Source organism: Theobroma umbraticum, unplaced genomic scaffold (genome assembly GCF_002168275.2).
Source record: "Theobroma umbraticum cultivar Fairchild unplaced genomic scaffold, ASM216827v3 scaffold_130.0, whole genome shotgun sequence".
In the NCBI taxonomy this organism is placed as follows: domain Eukaryota; kingdom Viridiplantae; phylum Streptophyta; class Magnoliopsida; order Malvales; family Malvaceae; genus Theobroma; species Theobroma umbraticum.
The window spans coordinates 2,582,715-2,602,304 of record NW_018397264.1 but is presented as its reverse complement, the minus strand read 5'-3'; the positions used below and the strand labels follow the sequence as shown (position 1 = coordinate 2,602,304).

Genomic DNA, 19,590 nt, shown 5'->3' with positions numbered 1-19,590 from the left:
ATTGGAGATACCAATAGGCTGTAGGCAGTGGCTCTGGCCTGCAAGTTCGTTGAGTTGAGCCACTGGCCATTAAAATAATATTCGGGTAACAGTGACCAACCCCCAAACCTAACAATGCGCCAAAAAGCTCATTTTAGGAATTTATGGCATGTTTCCTCCTATTTCGGCCAAACCCACTCTCAATCTCTCATGTCTTAAAAATAACAAGTACACGTTACCTTATCACCTCCACCTCTTCCTCCATGCCTCTTTAGTCTGTCCCAACCCACTGTCCATATCCACTTTCTATTATTCAGGCAAGTCTAGTGTTTTTTACGCACTTTTTTGTGTAATTGTATCTACTCCTTCTCTAGATTCTTATTAGTTACTTTGCTGGTGTTTAATTAGCATATGCAAGAACCTTTTTTGTTCTCTTTTTAAATCAAGCAGTTTCTTAAAATGGTTTTTGGCTTTGTTAAGGCAAAAAAGGGTATATTTAGCTGTTTTTTTAATGAGTAATTTGTTGTTTTCTTCTTCATATTGATAAACTACAATTACCCATTTCTTTTTTTTTTTCCTATTTGCAACAGCTGCAGTTGAATTGCTCATCAAAATCTAGACTTTGGATATTTGGTTTTGAAGAAGATGAGTCTCTGTGGGAGTGTTTCGGCTGTGTACTTGAACTCCCAAAGCAACACAATAAGCATGGGAAGTGTCTTAGCTTTTAGAAGTGGTGAATCCATGGGACATGCCTTGAGAATTCCCGTTAAAAAGAGGTCAAGTAAGGGTGCTTGTCCTTTGCAGGTTGGTTGGTGTTGATGAATATTTGGATGACCTTACCCTTTTGTTACAGTGCAAAGAATAATCTTACCTTTCTTTTGTTATCACGAGTCAGGTAGTTTGCATAGATTATCCAAGGCCAGAGCTTGAGAATACTGTTAATTTTTTGGAGGCTGCTTCTCTATCTGCTTCTTTTCGTTCTGCTCCCCGTCCAACTAAGCCATTGAAAGTTATAATTGCTGGTGCAGGTATGAATTTGTCTTAAGTTTAATCTGTGCTTCCTTTTGTCTTCTGAGAAATCCATTCTCTCTTTTGAATTTTTTGTAACTTCTTGTGCCTTTACTGTAGCAAAATTTCTAAAAATTTATATTTTTTATATTAATGAACTGAATTTTGCATGGACTTCATCATGCCTTGATTCTTAGCTGCATGTCTAAATATATTTTCCAGTTGAGAATCTCATACTCTGTCATTGGATTCTGATTCTGTGTTTAATATGTGTTTATTTTACATTTTTTATGTTGCTGTTATGTTCTAGCTTTCACTAGAAGGCCGTGCCAATTTAGGGCCCTGTGCTTTGTGACAGTTAGATGGTTTGCATGCAAGTGCTAGGAAGAGTAAAATTGGGTAACGATGTGGTATTCTTCTGTCACAAAAGTCCAAAAGTCTGTGAATGCAAAATCTTGTTTGTTTCATTTTACTAATTGCTATGGATTAGCTTTCAAGGGTGGATGTGCTTTTGTGGTGAGCAATAAGGGAGAATCTGCATGCTTGAAAGCTATCAGGAGTATGCAAGTATAACCCTTTGGCCTTAATTTGATATTTATTTTATACCTAAAATTTTGTTCCTTATGTGTTTTAGATTTAATGTATGATCCATCACTTGCGTTTGTTATTGCTTCTACATTAGACTTACCCCTTTTGAATTGTTGCAGGTTTGGCTGGTTTGTCAACTGCAAAATATTTAGCAGATGCAGGTCACAAACCTCTGTTGCTTGAAGCAAGAGATGTCCTAGGTGGAAAGGTTTTTGCTCTACTAAGTTTTATAGAAATTTACACCTATTTATATTATTGAATTATCTCACTCCTCATTTCTAAAATCTTATTGTGATATGAGGAGATATATGACACTTTATCTTTAATGAAGAAAAAACGATTTTAATCAGCAAGATTTATTCAAGGACAGTTTAGTTTCTTTCTGGACTATGGCATGCGGCATGATTTAATAAATAGTGTTTACCATCAGAAATTAAACTGTGCTAATGACTAACTTGTGTTGGTGTAAATGATTTCTTTGTATGTAACTTCCTGGGGCCGCCAATCACATGCATAAAAAGGAAAAAAAAATTTCATTTGAATTAAGATTTTGATATTTTAGCAATTAATATATCTTTCAAATGGCCGCTTGTAAGTATTTTAAGCTTCCAACGTGACATGCTTACATACGTGGTTTAAGATGTTGTTTTCCCTTTTTCCTGCTTTTTTGTGAGAGATTAGGGTTTGGTCTTATTTTTAACAGGTGGGCGCATGGAAAGATGATGATGGAGATTGGTATGAGACAGGCTTACATATATTCTGTAAGAATAACTACTTTTTTGTTTTCTCAGTCTTTACCACCTGGTCTTCCTCTTTAAGTTTTTGAAGGTTGTAGTGTTGTATTGAAATTTTCATTCAGTACATTGATTTTTTTTTTGTTTTATTTTACTTTTATTGTCCCCCTTTTTAGTACTTGAAAGTTGTAAATACGTAGGCTTGTGGAGATTTTGGACAATACCTATGATTTTCCTTTTTATCTCCTGACTCTTGTATTCCGTTGTTATCTGATGCATTGCAACATCTTTTCTTTTTTCTTTGCTTAATTATATTCTTATTATGTCTTTTCTTTTTGGCAAGTCGGGGCTTATCCAAATGTGCAAAGCCTGTTTGGAGAACTTGGCATTAATGACCGGCTGCAATGGAAGGAGCACTCTATGATATTTGCAATGCCAAACAAACCTGGAGAGTTCAGCCGATTTGATTTTCCAGAAGTTCTACCTGCACCCTTAAATGGTAAACAACTTAAATACTTGGTAATTTTATCTTTCATTTCGAATTTTTCTGCTTTGTACTGTTTGTAAAGCAAAAAAAAGTTTACATAGGTTTGTACAATTATCAAATTGGCTGTTATGCAAACTTTTTTTGCTTTACAAACAGTATGAAGCAGCAAATTTTGAAATGAAAGATAAAATTGCTTGCATGTTACCTGTTTTTATTTAATCAGTTGGATATAGACAATACCTTGCTCTAAATGATTAATTGGTATCCGGGACGAGTTTATTTGCTCTTGTCACTACTCTATCTTATAGGTTACTTAATGTCAATTCCAGTTTGTTTTGATGTTCGCTCTTTACATTTATGTGTGTTTATTGTGAAGTACCATTTAAATTTCTTCTTATCTACTCTGTGTAATGCATATTATAGAATCTACATATTGGGCATTACATGTTTTAATAAATATTATATGATTCCACTCATCCAAATTGCTCAACCCCTTTCCCTAAATTTCCCTTGATTGTTTTCATAATAGAAAACTTAAGACTGAACAATCAGTTGTTATCGTTAGTCATGGCATTCCCATATCTTTTAAGTTGGGCCTTCCTTAGACTGACCTTATATTCAAGACTGGTCTTTCCAATTGAACTAATTGGTTTTAAGTTGGATGCCTTTTAATTTTTTTTTTGGATGCCTTTTAATGGAAGATAAATATTTTACTTTCTTGAAATCTTGAACTCTGAGATTTGGGCCTCTTGTTGAATTACACTTAAGAGTTTTGTTTGACACTAGGTCAAGGCGCAAGGTTGGCTTCCTCTCCTTCATAAAATTTTGAGCTTCTATAAAATGATAAAAATGAATGTGTTTTGGTACTCCCAAGTTTCATTTAACACATTGGGCTGTGTTCAACTAATTCAATTCATGATGAATTCTAGTGTATGGGGAGCACTCTTTTATGTATACACTTTACGGGCTCTTCGTTGAGGAAAAGAGTCTTCTAGTGTTTCTAAGTCTGCTGATGAGCATGTGAGGAGAAAAGCACATAGAGATCCTAGACTGAGTTTGTACCTGACAGTGAAGTTTAAGGGGTTTTGAAGGGTTCCAGTTTGTAATTTCTTGATCTTTCAATGGTGGATTTTCTTCTTATTGCGGCCGTGGTAGGAAATCCACAAAACCACACCATATCTTTAATTCCTATATTTTCTTGTTCCCTTTTTCAGTTCTTTAATCTTTGTAATGTGTGATTGATTCAAATCTCTCAATTGTTTGCTTAAATTTTCCTTTTGTAAGCTTTTGATTTAGAACCAAATCACAACATTGTTATTGTCTGGTGGTGCTTGTCTGTAGGATCCTATGTCTTGTTGTTGGCTGCTGAATTACATTCCTTTGATATGTTGTGGCTGATTTATGTTGTTGGTGGACTGATCGGGGTGCTTGGAAACTTTTTTTTTTCCTTTATCATTTAATGTATGTGGAATTTGCTCTACAGATTCCTGAATGCCAATACTAACATCTACAGGAATTAAAAATTACATTTTGCATCTACTTTGCTTAAATTTCATATCAATGAAAACTGACAGGGATATGGGCCATTTTGAAGAACAATGAAATGCTGACTTGGCCAGAGAAAGTGAAGTTTGCAATAGGACTCCTACCAGCAATGCTTGGTGGACAACCTTACGTTGAGGCCCAAGATGGTCTAACTGTTAAAGAGTGGATGAGAAAGCAGGTATGCTGGTTGCTTTTGATAAAGTCTGGCTGGCTTCTGAGTGGTGAGCGTAGTTCATCCTGATGTAAAGCTTCCCAAAAAGAGCCTTGTTAACTTGAAGTTTTGCTCATATAGGGGCAATTTATTTGCTGCTTTGTGGCTACCTGCATGTATGGTTGACTGATACGGATTTTTAAGCCTTTACCAAATACATGGCTGTTTCTTTGCTTGAAAAGGTGCAGAAGAGCACAAGAATAATAGAGCAACAATCCTTGCATCTGGATTTGTTTGAAGTCATTCTGAGGTGTCTTCTGTGGTATATGCATATTATTGTGTGTGTACACAATTCTGTCCATGGATTTTGGTGCTGATGCTTCATTTTTTATGAGTAAAACTGGATAGTATATAGTAGTGGGATATTTTTAGATCAGACATGAGTGGGTTGAGTATTAATCTATAAGAATAACATGCATAAATTTTTTAGTCTTGCAAAAATCATGAGGAAAAGTATTGCTGAATGCTTTTAGGAAAATAGAAAAAGGAGGAAGGGGAGGGGATGAAAGAAAATTTTGGAAAAGAGGTTGCCATGTGCAGTGTTATGTTTAGTATAGTGACTTTTGTAAGTGATGCAAAGTCTGTCAGTTAGTGTATGCATTCCCCTCTGCATTCATTCAAATACTGCCCGCTTTTCATTGTTAATTAATCTGGTATGAATTGCTTTAAGTAGCAAAAATTTGTTAAATGAATTAAAAATAAAGAAAAATAATACTTTTCAAAAATAAAAAATAAAGAAAACTAATCCTTTCCTCATTTTCCTTTTCAGGGCATACCGGATCGTGTGACTAACGAGGTGTTTATTGCCATGTCAAAGGCACTGAACTTCATTAACCCAGATGAACTTTCAATGCAGTGTATATTGATTGCTTTGAATCGATTTCTGCAGGTATGGTTCCCTAGTTTACTCCTATTTTGGAAATTTGATTATATTGGAAACAAGGTCAGCAACAAAATAATTAAAATGATGTGTGTTTAAATTTTTCTTTACTATTAACAGAAACCCCGCTCTGTATGTCACTAGTAATGACGTTGGTTGGGTACCAAAGGCATCTATAAATATGAAACTTGGACACATCAAGTAAACATCACAATTTGTTCTTGTTTATTATGGCTATATTTTCTTTTAAAACGGGTATTAAGTTTACATGCTACTTTTAGGTGTTCCAATAATTTTCAGCCTGAAATTTTCAAGAGACTAGCAATTTCCATGGCAAAGCTATTTCTTAGGCAATATGTGAGCATATATATCTCTCTTCCTCTGTTGGCAACAGAGGGATGGGTACAGTTCCCTTCTGGCCTTAATACCATAGGTGACAACATATACCTTTTCTTTTTGGCCAAAAGCTGCCATTACTGCCTTCAAAATGATCATCAAGCAGTAAGTCGTATATGTAGACAGCTATCTATATTTGTATGTATGTTTCAAATGACTTTCATTTTTTTAATTATCAATGAGAATCTTGACAAAAACCCTCTTATCATTGTTTGATAAATAAAGTTAAAAGGAATTCGAAAAAAAAAAAATTCCTTTTCTTCTTTTTCCCTTTTTATTTCTGCTTGAGATATGTATAAAGGGTAATATCTTGGGTCCTTTTGGTGAATTAGGTTTTATAGATTGAGTAACAGATGTGTAATTTTCATTTTGACTCACCGGATGTTCTCCAGTCAAATTTAAGATCGCATGTTTTCTTATAACTCTCATATACTAGAAGCATCTGAGGTTGTGATCCTTTTGTAATTTGTATTAAGAATAAGGTTCATTGACATATACATTGTTGGATAGTCATGTTTATTCATTTACATTCAGTTAAGGTTATACAAAACAGAAGGAAAACATGGTATTACAACATTTAAAATAGCTTGTTAAGAATGTGTGGAAAATTCACTAACAGGAGAAAAATGGATCAAAGATGGCATTCTTGGATGGCAACCCCCCTGAGAGGCTTTGCATGCCTATTGTTAATCATATTGAGTCACTGGGTGGTGAGGTTCGGCTTAACTCACGAATAAAGAAAATAGAGCTCAATGATGATGGAACTGTGAAGAGTTTTCTTCTAACTAATGGCAATGCAATTGAAGGAGATGCTTATGTAATGGCAGCTCCAGGTATACTCTGCTTCCAATTGAATAACAATTTTTTTAGCTTCACTGTATTACCAGCTTCTCTAATACTAGCTGATGGATGTTGATCTCATCAGTTGATATCCTGAAGCTACTTTTGCCTGAAGACTGGAGAGAGATTTCATACTTCAAGAAATTAGAGAAATTAGTAGGAGTCCCAGTTATCAACGTTCACATATGGTTAGTAACAAAGTCCATTGTTTGTTCAGACAATTTGTTGGTACTGCTGTTGCTCTGTCTCCCACCATTTTCTAAATCTTTGACCTGCAGAAAGGTATTATTTGAAGTACACCCCAATGACTTTCTATAGATATATCTTCAACTGATTTGACCTGGAAACTTTAAAGAAGTGGTAGGGGAAGCAAAAGATATCATGTGGAAGCTTTCTTTGATCTGACTGTGAACTGAATGGTTAAGTCCTCACATCATATTGTAATCCATTGTGTACCTGGGTTATAGAGTCCCACATCAGAACTCTGAAGAAATGAATGACCTCTATATGTTGTTCAGCTACACATTGCTTAAGCATTCATGAAAGATGGTGCTCATCATTTACATTATGCCTTCACTGGACACACCCTCTAATCAAAAAGCAGCAGTGTTGACCATGTGTAATGGCTTTCTAGTGTTGCCTAATCTCTTACTTCTCTGGTTTTAAAGTAGTATAGAAGAGACTGCATGTGTTTTTCCTATGGTTGTTTTTCTGGGGTGTTTTTGCTCAAGAAATTTTTGTTTTTAATTTCCCATTAATTCACTGCATTGCACTAGTGAAATGCGTTGAGTGATACATGCGTCATACCTTTTTTAAAAAAAGTGATACACGTGTGCTATTTCTCCTTTTGAGCAACGGTTTAATTTTATAGATAAACAATTGTTTTTTGGGTTTCTAGGGTGTAAAGTTAATATGAGAGTCCCTAGTTGAGTGATGTGGATTATCTCCATTTGCAGGTTTGATAGGAAACTGAAGAACACCTACGATCATCTACTCTTTAGCAGGTCTTCCTACTTCGTCTATCAGCCTTTTCCCCTCTTTGCAAATTTACAGCTTTTATGGTTATTATCTGCCTGCCACTTGGTAGCCTTATGATTTTTTACTAATTGTATTTCTGAATTTACAATATTCGTGTAGAAATGAAACTAGAGTATATTTTGAGGAAAAAGATCATTGCTTATAAGAATGTGGAAACCGTAGTGTAAAGGCATTATTATTACCAGTCTGGGGTCTTTGCCTATTGATGGTCAAGCAAATCTGTTGCATGCTTTTTTTGTTAACACAATCTAATTATTTAAATTTTCATATTTGACCATTTGGTGCATTATTTAATATTTGTAATGTTTTTCCAGATTTAATTGACCTGGAATATCCCATGAGGGATTGTGGGGGTTTAAGGAGAATGGTTATCCTCCATTGTTTTGCCAAGTTATGGGACATCTTTGCATTAAACTAATTTGCATTAGCGTTTTCTACTCCTTTCATGTTCATTTACTGAGGTGAATCTCATGAATGTTGTTCTCTCTTACCAACAACTTTTGTTTATACTCGTCACTTTTTTTCCTCATTTGCTTGCAGAAGTCCCCTTCTAAGTGTTTATGCTGACATGTCTGTAACGTGTAAGGTAAAAGCTCTCTAAAATTTCTTTTTTATTTCCGTTGAATTTATGTTCTTTAGGTTGCCATGCTGCCTATATTTCCTACATATCGGATGTCAGTGACATTGTTACAATCTTGCAAGAATTGTTAAGTGTATATGATATAATTACATGTTTAACTACATTCTGGTTTCTTTGCATAACAAAATTATTGGGTGTTAATCCTTTTTTTATTGACTAACAGCCGTGCTTGAATAAAAGAATGGAAAGAAGTTTATTCAAAATTGTCAGCTTCTGTTCAATGCTTTTGCAGATGTGTGGGTAATTATGCTAGTTTTGCCCCAACTAGATGAGACACAGGAACGATTAGCATGTGTTCTTTCATTTAAAAGAAATCATCTAACAAAAAAGCTTTAGTTATTAATTTTTTATTGACATTTTTCTGTGGAAATGTATCATGATGAGTTCCTAATCTTGAAACAAGGGGATGTGGTGAAATGGCAGATGCTATGGACCTAATTTGATTTAGCCTTGCCAGGGGAACCTATTAATGGGTAACTTTCAAGTCCAAAGAATATTTGGAATAAAACCATGTAAGTTTGACTCTACCTTCCGTGAGAATTGAGAAAAAAGGAAAGTTTCAGAAAGTAACAACTAGAGAAGAAGAAAAAGATAAGTGCAGAGAACATTTGGAAATAAAACCGTGTGGGTTTGACTCAACCTTCCATGAGACTTGAGAAAAAAGAAAGTTTCAGCAAGTAAGACTTAAGAAGAATAAAAATATATGTGCAGAGACATAACTCTTTCTCCCTGCTTTTTATTATTTTTTCCATTATATAAAGAGAGGCTAACTATGTTAGCTTCATGTCTCCTCATTAAATGCATGAGACCATTAATTAATGATTTATTGTTTTATGCAGGAATATTACAATCCAAACCAGTCCATGTTGGAGTTAGTTTTTGCCCCTGCAGAAGAATGGATTGCACGTAGTGACTCGGAAATTATTGATGCTACAATGAAGGAGCTTGCAAAACTCTTTCCTGATGAAATTTCTGCAGATCAGAGCAAAGCAAAAGTTATAAAGTACCATATTGTTAAAACACCAAGGTTAGATTGAGAGCATTTTTTTAGAATCTCTGTTATTTGTTTCTTTTTTTTTTTTTTGTTTTTCTTTTTCAAATCAAATTCTAGTCATTGCTTGAAGTCTCGTGTTATGTCTGAATATAAATGATTGGGGTCGTTTCCCCCTATGTTCATATAGTGATGCATCAAATAGTACAATTGTGCAAGAAACATGTAATATAAATATTTATTTCAAAATATTCATGGAAGCTTAATGCTATCTTGGACACACTTTCAAACACATCTCTAAACACGATACCAGTACCATTTCAATTATGTTCAGAAGAAAGAAAGAGTAAATCCTTTTTTCAGATTTGTAATTGTGTACGTACATACCTATGTTTGTACATACATGCACGCATGCATGTTCTATGTTTAAATCTATGTGCAATAGTGCCTATTTTAGGTGTTAACCCCAAGATTCCCTACTGAAACTTAAAGCTAATGATCATTTCAGATCAGTATATAAAACTGTTCCAGATTGTGAACCCTGCCGCCCATTGCAAAGATCTCCGATAGAGGGGTTCTATCTAGCTGGTGATTACACAAAACAAAAGTATCTGGCTTCAATGGAAGGCGCTGTTCTCTCAGGGAAGCTTTGTGCGCAGTCTATTGTACAGGTACTTTTTGCATTCTTTTCGGTGTCATGTTGCTGTAACTGCGCTGGCATAATTCTCTTTTTTCCCACTGAAGTTCAAATTAGTAGTTGTCTTAGATGCCAAACTTGTTGCTATATACCATCCCAGAAAAGTTTTATGAAGGTGGCAATGTGAGTCCATAGAATAGGAGGACGGAAAACGGAAATATTATGTTCATTTTATATCGGCACTTCTAATGTATTGAAATATGCAGGATTATGAGTTGCTTCTTGCTCTGGGACAAAGAAAGTTGGCAGGAGCAAGCATTCACTAGCAGCCTTCAAGTTGAGGTAAAAAATTCACAGGTTTCTGAGGATCTTTCGCAAATTGATTGTTCAAGGCCAGTACATTACTGGTCATCTAGCAGTACAGATATCATATAGCCCTTACAAAGTCTGTAACACATTCAAAGACAGCATAACAAACGCTGTGTAAAATTCTCTGATAGAATCTATATGATCTTCACTGATCCAGGTTAAAAAATAAAATATATATAATCTTTGATTGTACTAGTGATTTCCGAGTTACCGAGGAATTGCCATCCTAAATAATCATAACAGGTATGATCAAATCACAATGCTATAGAATGCATTAGCAATCTTGAAGGTACTGCCTGAACATATGGCATTGAGATTGGAATTTGTTGCGTATGAGTTCAAAAAATAGTTTACTCAGCAGATGAAGTTAATTGACATTGCAACCCCACCAGATTGAGCCATTGAGGTATATAACCTGTAAGTTTGAAATTTAGGCTTCCCTTGGTAGGAGAGAAAAGAAGAACGGAAGGAATGGGTACAAAGTAGAAAAAAACCTTTTACTCTTCTTCAATTCAATGGGACAGAGAAGTGAGTGAACGACCAAATAAAGCATTACACTGTTACAAGAAAACCATCAAAATTGGCACAGCATCTCCTCACCTGTCTCTTTCTTTCTTCTATATCAGCTGCATGATTTGCAGATTTTTCTATTATATGTTGAATATTTTATACAAAATACATGTCCAAAGCTGTTAGGGTCCAGGAAGAAAATAAAGGAACAGTCAAATACAAGATAGATTATGACCTCATGGACACAGCAAACTCCCGTCTACTACCTAAAATTCTAACAATTCAGATTTGCGGAACAACAGCGACTTGGAGCAATTATATAAAACCCAATCAAGAAGCTAACCTTCTAACAAAACATAACTGATGATTAAAAGTTAAAACTAAAAACCGATGGGAAAAATGTTAAATTTGGTTTAATTTTCCAACAGAAAGCACGAGACTTCAACTCTATGGTTTGATATATAAGATCATGCAACGGACCAATCAGATAGGCCTAAACTACGCGCATGAAGAGTGGTACAATTGTAAAGCAAGGCTTCTACCTATTAGTTATGGCCCTTGGTTGACCAAGTAAATACATTTTCCTCTCGCTATGGCCAGCAAGAGGACTGCATCGGGCGGCTACCGCCTCTTGCATGAACATGACAGTGTGGTGGTTTTCCTCCTCCTAAAGTTGGAAGAACGTGTAATGATGCAATGATCTACTTATACAGGCTAACAGTTAACGAAGTGTGTGTTTCTGGTTGCCGTTGAAGGCGAGAGTTCAACTGATAGTAGTAGGACAAGTATAGAAAGAAGAGGGGATTTGGAAAACAATTTGTTGCTCAAGGGAATGACTAGGTTACTAATGGTTACCAAGAACAGCTTATTTACAAAGAAGAATATCTGGGGTTCTTTTGTTTTTGATAATTACAGGCAGCTCGAGGTAAATTATCATCACGACGAACCCTATCAATAAACAAAATATAATTACAGTCCACGCATCCCAAATTCTGATTGTTGATTTAAATTGAAAGCTATTAAAGTGAGCTTAATGTTATCATTATGCTATATAGTTAATACATATCCAAAACAGTTTGGGATATATATGAACTTAATTTGTATCACTTTAGTACATAAGAAGACACCCATGTATCAGCAGGCAACCCAAAGTTTCAATTTTAATTCTATCAAATTGGATAAGGCTAATATGTCTCACATCCTTCCAGCTGCAACGACCTTAATGCAGAGAAGAAAAAGTATAGAAATATGAATAACCCTTCATTTGCACTGTATCAAATTGAACAGAACTTATCAAGAACAGCATGAGTTCTTGGTCTGAGTTTGCTTTGAGCCATCATCATTCACAAGGCTTACCCTATTGACAGTTAACTCAGCTTTGTATGAATCAGAATTCAACACTCTCCTGCTCACGTTGTTATAGATCTCTCGAATGACAATCTCAAACGCAGTTCTGACGTTGGTGGAATCAAGTGCAGATGTCTCAATGAAAAACAAGCCTTCTGCTTCTGCCAAGCTTTTACCTTCTTCCAAAGTCACTTCCCTGATATTTTCCAAATCACATTTGTTTCCCACCAGCATCCTTGCCACTGTCGTATCAGAATGTGCTGGAAAAAATGTTCCATCACAATCAAAATTTCAGGATATTGAAACCAAAATGAAATAAGGGAAATTGCCCATATAAATAACATATACAATCCAAAAGGCAGCACGAGAGAGCATCAGACATATCTCATAGTAGCATCATTACATTTGCTCCACCAGTTTACATTGTGTTATGCAGGGTAATCTCCTAATGTAATTTTCAATCCTCAAGGTTAAATGAGCCATGATTTCATCTAAAACTGGATTTTTTTTTTCCAACAAAAAAAAAAACTGGATATTCAAAATAGCTCCTCAAATAAGTCTAAACTGAATTTTATATTAAAAAAAAACACAAAATCCCAGATTGTGGTTTGAAGAATATAAAAATCCCAGCCAATAACTCCCTGAATTCTACCAAAGCAGCCAATGCATTTCCAAGCAAAAGCAAGAAAAATTAAAACTTTGTCCGCACCCAAAAACCAGAAGAAAAGAAAGAAAAAGTACTTACAGTTGAGTTCATCGAGCCACCGAGCAACATTGTCAAAAGTAGCTCTCCTGCTAATATCATAAACCAACAAAGCACCAAAAGCACCCCTGTAATAAGCAGAAGTCACAGCACGGAAACGCTCTTGGCCTGCAGTGTCCCAAATCTGAGCCTTAACTTCCTTGCCATCAATCTCCACGCTCTGGGTCTGAAACTCCACCCCTATGGTTGCCTTGGAGTGAGCATTGAACTCGTTACGTGCATATCGAGAGAGAAGGTTGGATTTTCCCACGGCTGAGTCCCCTATTATCACTATTTTGAATAGGTACTCTTCCACTGCTTCATCGTCTGACATTTTTCTTCTTTTCTGGATTTGAGATTTAGATTTTCACTAGATTTTTGGTGGTGGGATTGGGAAAATGAATAAACTGTTTTTTGAGGTAAAACAGGGGAAGACGAATGGAAGAAACTGGCAGAGACCAACGGTGGACCAGGTTGTGTAATGTGACTTCATTACTAAGCCCACGCGCATATTATGTTCAGACTAATTTTCATTTTCCTTTTAATTTTTTTAGTTATTAGGATTATTTTGACATTTTTATCTCATGTACTTCTTTTCTTTTTTTGGAAGAATCGCTTTATTGCTTTTATTAATAGAGGAAGATAAAATTTTAACATGTCAAACATCATAAGATGGCTTGCTCTTGTTTGGAGAAGAATAGAAAATTGAATAAATATATGTAATGAAAAAGCTTAAATTCGTCATAAAATTAACCACATGTTTATAAAAGTATACATAATAGAGAATAAAATAACAATTACAACATCTAATTTGAAAAAAAAAAAATTTCCTTTTTACATTATTAAGTTGAAAAAAAAAATCAATAGAAGAGTTTAAATTTGCTCACAAAGCTCACCTAAAAATTGATTAAACTTAAAACTTTTTCCAAATGATCTTATTTATTGTTGTTTGATTTTTTTATCTAAAAAATACAATTCTTTACTTTTATTTTTTAAAAATATGAAATTTAAAAGTTATTATGAAATTTTGAACTCAAAACTTTTAATTAAATAATTATTTTTCAAAAGATTTAAATTCATGTTACATTTTAAAACATAAAAAAAACTTTACTAGTAAAACAGGAATGCATTTAATATGAGCTTGAATTACATTTAGGGGCAGGCCAGAGAGAAGGCGAGGCGCGTGGGACATAGGAAGGTCCTTGGGAAACTTGTAAGGGATTGGGAGTTGGGAGGCGTGACCATTAATTGCCAGATCATTCACTTATACCGCCACATGCAACATTACCGAAACTACACCAAGAACACTTGATGTCGCGCATGCCAATGCCCGACCAACCTTCCTTTAAGGCTCGACCCTTTTAATCATTTCAGTAAGTCCTAATTAGCATCTTTAATCTTGGATCAATACCTAAATTTCCATAATTACCACCTTCGCTACTTAGGATCAAGATAAACCGTTTCTAAAATTTATATCCAGAGTCCACTTATTATCCAAAATTAATTAACTTATCCATTCAGCTATTAATGCTTTTATCTTCTATTATTATAGATATTAATTTTAAACCTTTTTTATAATAATTAATATTTTTAAAAAAAAATTAACGTTAAATTTAAGGATTTATTCCTATCCGTCATGTCGACAGAGTTTCAACTCAATTTGATGTTATTATTATATTAATCGAAAAAACATATTAAATTTATTAAAATTTTATTATCATCAAATAAATACTTAGATATTTATGATTTACATGAATAGAAATATAGATGAATTAACAAAAAAATAACTCATAGAATAAAGCATGATAATATTTATTTATCTTGTAGGCATATACGAGGTGCTTCCGCCTTCATCTCCATTTTTCACCAGCAGAATCAAAGGGGCCCCATGCCTAAAACAAAACGGATTTTTGAGAAGGAATGGAATGGATATGTGGGCGGAGAAAGGACACATGGCTTTGCTAAAACTGACCAGAGAAACCTTCCGATTTGAACGTATACACAACTTGTCAATCCCCTTCCCACTCTTCCCTTCACGCGTTCCGCTATTTTCAGTCCTCACAATGCCGGTATTCACTGCAACACTAGGCTCAGTCTCTTTCCTCTCTCAGCTCTTCAACCCTGATGTCTCCTCATTTTCTTGTTTCCTAAACCAATCAAAGCTGTCCAACTTATGTTGCAAGCCTTCTCTTATCAAGAGGCCGCCTTCGTTTTACACTCTCAAAGTCTCTGCTCTCTCTGCTTCTACCAATGCCAAAACTGATAATTCTGAACAAGCTGAAGCCGCTGCCACCGCACTTCTTGACGACTCTGTTTCCTCTGATGCTATTAGACAAGAACGGGTGTGGTTTTACTACTCCACTACGATTCTTTTTGTTATGTATTTGTGCTTTCATTGTTTATTGTTGGTGATACTTCAACGTCAGTTCCGCTTTAAGAAGTCTACATTTATTTAAGTTATGTTGGGCATGAATGTATTATGCTTTTAACTGTTTTGGCAGCATAATTCTGACAAATCAACATAGCTTTTGTAATGGGTTAGTTTTTACTATTGTAGGAATTATCCACGTGCTTTGATTTAACTAGTTGGATATGTAATTCAAGTTCTGTGGTTTGATACTTGTGTATACAATCTAATACTTAGTTCCTGCAAAGAAGTAGAGGTCCGCTGATTGGAAGGCAGCCAGGGCGTACTCTCACAGTGGGTTCATCTATGAGGGTAGAGTTGAAGGATTTAATGGTGGAGGTTTGCTGGTTCGCTTTTATTCTCTTGTGGGTTTTCTTCCTTTTCCACAGTTGAGTCCATCACATTCTTGTAAAGGTACTATTTACAGCTTGCTGCTCCTATTTGGTTTTAACTAATTTTGATCTTTACTCTCAGAATTTCCAATATTTTAATTTCTGTTTTCTACCACATACCTTTTGCATACAGATTAAATAACACGGGAAGGGAGTAAATTGTATGCTTGGAAATTAAAGTGGGTTATGGTGTTGAGAAATGTTTATGTTTTCGTTTAAGTAATATCTTATGTTGAGGAAATTTTAGGAAACCGATTTGTATGCTTTAATTTAGCCTGTGATTTCAGTGACCTTCCTGTGAAACCGGAAGCATTCTTTTACTTTGACAAGGTAGAGAAGAACTAGATTGTTAAATAAATTTGTTCATTAACCTGAAGTATCAATTTGCAGCTACACATCTTGAGGGCAGCAAATGAACATTGCCAAATACCCTTTATATCTAGACATGGAGTTAAGATTAACTTTCTTCCGAATTCAATTACTTTCTTCTCTTTTTTCCCTCTCTGTTGTTTCTGTCTTCATAGTCTTTGTGCATTGACTTCATGCAATAGAATATCTCTTCTTCACATCTCATGATTTGTTTATATTTTCATTCAAAACATTTGTTCATCTGAAAAGATAAGTTTAACTTTAATGTATCTAATTATCTACAGTATACTAAAAGGAGGTTTAGCATGCGATCAATCAGCTAAATATAAGTATTTCTAGCCTTCTAGGTTGTTACCATATCTAGTGGAACCAAGGGTAAAGAGGGTATGGAGTCTAGATGAATAGCTGATGTCACGTATCTTCTAGGCTTATTACTGAGGCAATTAAGGAGAAATACTACTGGTAAAAATGTGTCTGCTAAATTTGAAGTAGCATGTGATGACTTATTCATTCTGGAGAATGGATCATTAGAAGGTTCTGGAATTGATATGTCTACTAATTAAAAAATGCCTTACTTTTCACCCTCTTCAGCATTCTAAGGATTGTAGTGAAAGTTTCCAGCTTGCTGCACTAGGATTCGGGACTATTGCAAATTGCATTTCACTGTTTTCCATCTATCGTTAAGAATGCTGTTGGGCAGACTCTTCTATTTGCACATTCTTCCCTGGGCAAAGGAGAACCCCATTCCTCATATTGCTTACTTTTATATTTAGTCAGATTAATTTTTGTACTTCCACTCACATTATCCACTGAAACCTAATCTGCTGCAATTTTTATGATAACATATCATGTAGAACCACGCAAAACTATCCATCAGATTGCCAAAAGTTTGGTTGGTGCACTTCTTTCAGTGAAGGTAATGAGTTTCTCTTCTATTTTATCCTGTGGTGTTAATCATCTTCTTTCATCTGATAAATGATATTTGTTTTTAATCATTATATGCAGAATGTTTAACTTGTTCCTTTTTCCCCTTCTCTTCCATTTTGATAAATAATTCTTGAAGAGTTATGGTTACTTGTAAGAGAGTGCTACATGTGTAGTAATTTAGTATCGTATCTTATTATTTTAGGTAATCCAAGCTGATGAAGAGACCAGGAAATTGATATTCTCAGAAAAGGAAGCTGTCTGGTCAAAGTTTTCTACAAGAATTAATGTAGGGGATATTTTTGCAGGAAGGGTGGGTTCTGTTGAGGATTATGGCGCCTTTGTTCACTTACGCTTCCCTGATGGTATTTACAGTCTCTGATTTGTATAGCTCTAGTTTTCCTCCGATTTTTCTTTGGTTTTGCAAATCTTATTATGGGCATTCTTATAACTATGATGCAGGGCTTTATTATCTCACTGGACTAGTACATGTCTCAGAGGTTTCCTGGGATTTAGTTCAAGATGTCAGAGACATCTTGACTGAGGGAGATGATGTTAGAGTGAAGGTTGTTAATATCGATAGGTGAGTTTTCCTTGCTTCAAATCTATGTTATTTCCATTACGCAAATTATTTAATCATTTCAAAAATTTCATAACCATAGCGATATGTCTTATTTATCAAGAATATTGTAATATTTGTTCCTATATAATATAGGGCAGGTAAGCCTGTGGCTTCTAATAAATTATTTGTGGTGGATTCTTTTTCTTTTTTCTTGTCCTCTCTGCTCTCTACATATTATCCTTGTTTTTCTGTAGTGCCACTTGCACTGAACTTATGTTGAGCTTTTATGTAGGGCCAAGTCAAGGATTACTCTATCAATCAAACAGTTGGAGGAAGACCCACTTTTGGAAACATTAGACAAAGTGATTCCCCAGGTTTGTGAATTGGAGTTGTGATAGATAATCCTCACCCTGAATTTTAGTTTCAATTTCCTTGAGATGAAATAATAATTGTGGTTAGCAATGGACTTACACTTCTCAGGATGGTTCAGCTGGTTCGGATTCCTTGACCACAAGCAATGGTAGTACAATTGAACCACTTCCAGGGCTCGACGCAATATTCAAAGAGCTTCTGCAGGAAAATGGGTAAGCTTTCACAATGTTCTTTCATTATTGTCCTATATTTGTCTTGAACTTTTACTCTTCATCTCGAATGCAGTGGTTACTTTTACTGTGTTATCTGTTTTTTCTTTTATATTTCCAAGTATCTTCATGTTATTTTTCTCAGGTTCCATTTTAAGTTTCTTTCAAATTTGGATGTCTTGGTACAATTTTATTCATTTATGCTTGTTTAGTGAGTCAAAATGTCAGGTTTACTTCACCATGCATACAAGGTCTAGTTTGATGTTATATATGTCTATGTTATCATCTTCCTTCATATGCACTTAACATTTCACTGCTATACTTATATTCCAATATTTCTAACTTCACAAAATTGTCAGATCTACAATTCTATATGTCCCAATTTCCTTCATATCCATCTCAAATTTAAGGCCTAGTTTGATGCTATGTCTGTCCTCGTGTGCATGTGGTATATGAGTTCAGGACCATTACTTGGAAGTTGGAATCTTGATGTTTATAAACCAGAGGCTCTGTTGCTAGGCCGGTTTTCTTGAAGAAAGTAGATATGTCAATAGAATTGTAGCATCTTTTTTTTTTTTTTTTGGCAGCCTAATTTTTAGCAGATACTTATTCTGTAATGATATTCTGGTCCAGTATAGATGATGTACGAATTAGTCGGCAAGGGTTTGAGAAACGGTAGTCTCACAAGATTTGCAGCTTTGGCTTTCAAATGTGAGTTGTTTTATTCTTGATCTTACCATGCAGTGCTCATCATCAGTATGCGATCATATCTTAATATCTAATTGTCATCTGGCTGCAGGCACCACCTAGTGACAATATGTTCACCCTCCTAGCTCGCGCTGGAAGGCAGGTAATGCATCATATGATCTCTCTCTCTCTCTCGTTCCAACACACACACACACACACACACACACACCACACTAATTTTTTGGCATTTACATCATTCTTTTATCATTTAGGTGCAGGGATACAACTGACGAACTCCTTGATCAGAAGGTATTAAGAAGGCATTGCAACGAGTACTGGAACGTGTTCCGTGAATTAAGTTTCAGGTCGCAGATTATCATATATGGTTATACAGGGGTTTTTGTTCCTTTTTCTTGTTTTCCTCTTCAATGTTTATTTTGCACAAAAATTAATAGGCGTTCATTCTCTAAGCTGTGTATCATGTTAATAGTTTATATTTTAAACATTTAACCAATATACTTCTAAATCATGTATAAGAAAAGATTGGTCTAAATGAAGAATTTCTCTTTTATTTTTTTTTTTTAAAAAAAAAACATCAGTGGAGGAGGAGGAGAAAAGGCGAAAGACATGAATAATAGCCATAATCTCTGCAAAGTTCGAATCCTATATACCAAGAGGCCCAAAGAAACCTCAACAATATAATCATCATAATTCTGTAATACCCTC

The 19,590-nt window shown here is 35.0% G+C and overlaps 3 protein-coding genes across 5 annotated transcripts; 2 read left to right on the top strand and 1 right to left on the bottom strand.

Annotated features, from left to right (window-relative positions):
• The first annotated feature begins 93 nt into the window (after nt 1-93).
• PDS3 (phytoene desaturase 3) lies at nt 94-10,535 on the top strand. Of its 3 annotated transcripts, none has more exons than XM_021434998.2 (15): nt 94-296; nt 570-783; nt 875-1,007; nt 1,695-1,783; nt 2,279-2,336; nt 2,653-2,808; nt 4,371-4,519; nt 5,322-5,441; nt 6,448-6,661; nt 6,754-6,856; nt 7,625-7,672; nt 8,247-8,292; nt 9,186-9,373; nt 9,846-10,008; nt 10,241-10,535. In XM_021434998.2, exons 2-15 carry the CDS (start codon nt 625-627, stop codon nt 10,298-10,300), a joined length of 1,686 nt encoding a protein of 561 aa, XP_021290673.1. In that variant the 5' UTR covers nt 94-296; nt 570-624; the 3' UTR covers nt 10,301-10,535. The 3 variants fall into 3 exon arrangements, with proteins under 3 accessions (XP_021290673.1, XP_021290674.1, XP_021290675.1); XM_021434999.1 differs by lacking the exon at nt 94-296 and adding an exon at nt 325-469; XM_021435000.2 differs by lacking the exons at nt 94-296; nt 570-783 and adding an exon at nt 1,478-1,554 and having other exon boundaries at nt 877-1,007.
• Nucleotides 10,536-12,072: 1,537 nt separating this feature from the next.
• On the bottom strand, nt 12,073-13,410 carry LOC110421731 (ras-related protein RABA5e-like). Its single transcript, XM_021435394.1, has 2 exons — nt 12,946-13,410; nt 12,073-12,460 (listed from the first exon to the last, which is right to left on the bottom strand). The coding sequence occupies exons 1-2, from the start codon at nt 13,274-13,276 to the stop codon at nt 12,147-12,149; spliced, it is 645 nt and encodes a 214-aa protein (XP_021291069.1). The 5' UTR covers nt 13,277-13,410; the 3' UTR covers nt 12,073-12,146.
• Nucleotides 13,411-14,840: 1,430 nt separating this feature from the next.
• Nucleotides 14,841-19,035, top strand: LOC110421792 (Nucleic acid-binding proteins superfamily). Its single transcript, XM_089784458.1, has 9 exons — nt 14,841-15,284; nt 15,604-15,763; nt 16,965-17,026; nt 17,240-17,399; nt 17,497-17,617; nt 17,889-17,970; nt 18,077-18,180; nt 18,816-18,888; nt 18,977-19,035. The coding sequence occupies exons 1-8, from the start codon at nt 14,868-14,870 to the stop codon at nt 18,817-18,819; spliced, it is 1,110 nt and encodes a 369-aa protein (XP_089640584.1). The 5' UTR covers nt 14,841-14,867; the 3' UTR covers nt 18,820-18,888; nt 18,977-19,035.
• Nucleotides 19,036-19,590: the final 555 nt, after the last annotated feature.